The 1,605-nt window shown below is 41.7% G+C and overlaps 1 protein-coding gene across 1 annotated transcript in view; it reads left to right on the top strand.

Annotated features, from left to right (window-relative positions):
* The first annotated feature begins 1,065 nt into the window (after nucleotides 1–1,065).
* Nucleotides 1,066–1,605, top strand: part of xpr1a (xenotropic and polytropic retrovirus receptor 1a) — a 56,733-nt gene continuing 56,193 nt past the window's right edge. Inside the window, exon 1 of the mRNA XM_086114911.1 lies at nucleotides 1,066–1,492. Coding sequence (XP_085971037.1) covers nucleotides 1,424–1,492 — 69 coding nt within the window. The 5' untranslated portion in view covers nucleotides 1,066–1,423. The remainder of the gene's footprint in view (nucleotides 1,493–1,605) is intronic.

Here is a 1,605-nt window from a genome sequence, read left to right as displayed (position 1 = left end):
GATACACCCACTAATAGCGCCGGCTAGAACACACACTGGTAACACATAGGTTCCGCCTCATTTTGCTCGTTTGTTATTTCACGACAAGGCGACCTAGTGTTATCCCTTCAACAAAAAAATATCAATACTCTATACGTGTCCGCGTTTTCTTAATATCGGCTTCCCAAATAAAGACGATGATGATATCTTGTAAATTGTGCCGACTTACAACCCAACGGAAAACTGCATGAACAAAAAATGTCCGTCAGATGTCGCTATTGATTCAATGATGGCCTGTCACTTCACACAGATCAACTGTTTTGAACTCGCCATCATTCAAAAACAACATACTGTATAAGAAGACAGTACGACTGTAGCTGTTTATATTTTATACTTATTACGTGTGCATAAAATATATTATTATTATATATTATCATTATAATGAAAATCTGATGTAATAGAGAAAATAAAACAAGCACAGATTTGCAATGAGTGCAAAAAAAAAGAACCCAGTAAAGTTTATTTGATCTCTGATTTAAACTTTAGCAAATTTATTTCAAATATTCCTCACGCTTATCAGTACGCAAGAGATTGCTCTCGGTTTCAATAAGGATGGTGACCCCTGCCCTAAAGAACAAAATCCAACCGTTTTTGTATTGGTTGTTAATGAGTTCTTTGGCCACTTGTTGCTAAGCAGAATTAATTATTAATATTCAATCATAACTTCCCAGTCCCCCCACCCAAAAAAAATCTATATATATATATATATATATATATATATACACACACACACACACACACACACACACACACACACATATGCATTGTTAACCGCGCCTACCAGTGGTGATCAACGGTTAACGGTTTTATGGCCAGGAACCGGAAGTCAGACTCCCAGTAATTACAGTACAGTGTAATACTCCAAGAATAATGTAATAATAAAAAGGTAAACGTTGTCAGACGAGTTGATGTAACACACATAAACGTTGTCAAAGGACAACAAATTGTGTTAGTGGGTAAGATGCAACAGACGGAAGTAGCCGCGAGAGGTCCCAAACTGGCAGCTGACAGCTCGGTCTCTGTGACGCAAACACGTCACTGATGGCGGACCGCACAGTAGCCCATAAACACACACTCGCCGAGGGACGGAGGAAAGTCACTGAGAAGCACTCTCGCAAGCCGCTTGGCCCAACTCCTTCCCCAACTGCACGCGATCCTTCCCGGGTGAGACCGGTAGCAGTCGTTTTGTAGTTTCGTAGCATGTGGGACGGGACGGGACCGGCTCGGTGATCAGAAGTGGAGTGAAGCGGGCCGCCTCGGGCTGACGTGCCTGCCGCATGTTGAGCCAGCAAGTTGACGCACATAAAAGTGGCGACGAGGCGGAGGAGAAGAAGAGTCGGAATCGGATTTAATATCACTTCGTGGAATCTTCGTTCCTGTAACTATGAAATTCGCCGAGCACCTTTCGTCCCACATCACTCCAGAGTGGAGAAAACAGTACCTTCAATATGAGGTAACGTTGATTTTTTTTTTTATTCTAGACGTGTTTAACGTTGACAGGGATGACTTTTGGGCTCCCAAAATACAATAACTATATATCTATTTTGTTTACGAGGTAGTTGGTAA

Source organism: Hippocampus guttulatus, chromosome 7 (assembly GCF_054856545.1).
Source record: "Hippocampus guttulatus isolate MCC_2025c chromosome 7, RoL_Hgut_1.0, whole genome shotgun sequence".
NCBI lineage: Eukaryota > Metazoa > Chordata > Actinopteri > Syngnathiformes > Syngnathidae > Hippocampus > Hippocampus guttulatus.
Note: the sequence above shows the minus strand (reverse complement) of the source record. Positions and strands in the feature narration are given on the sequence as shown.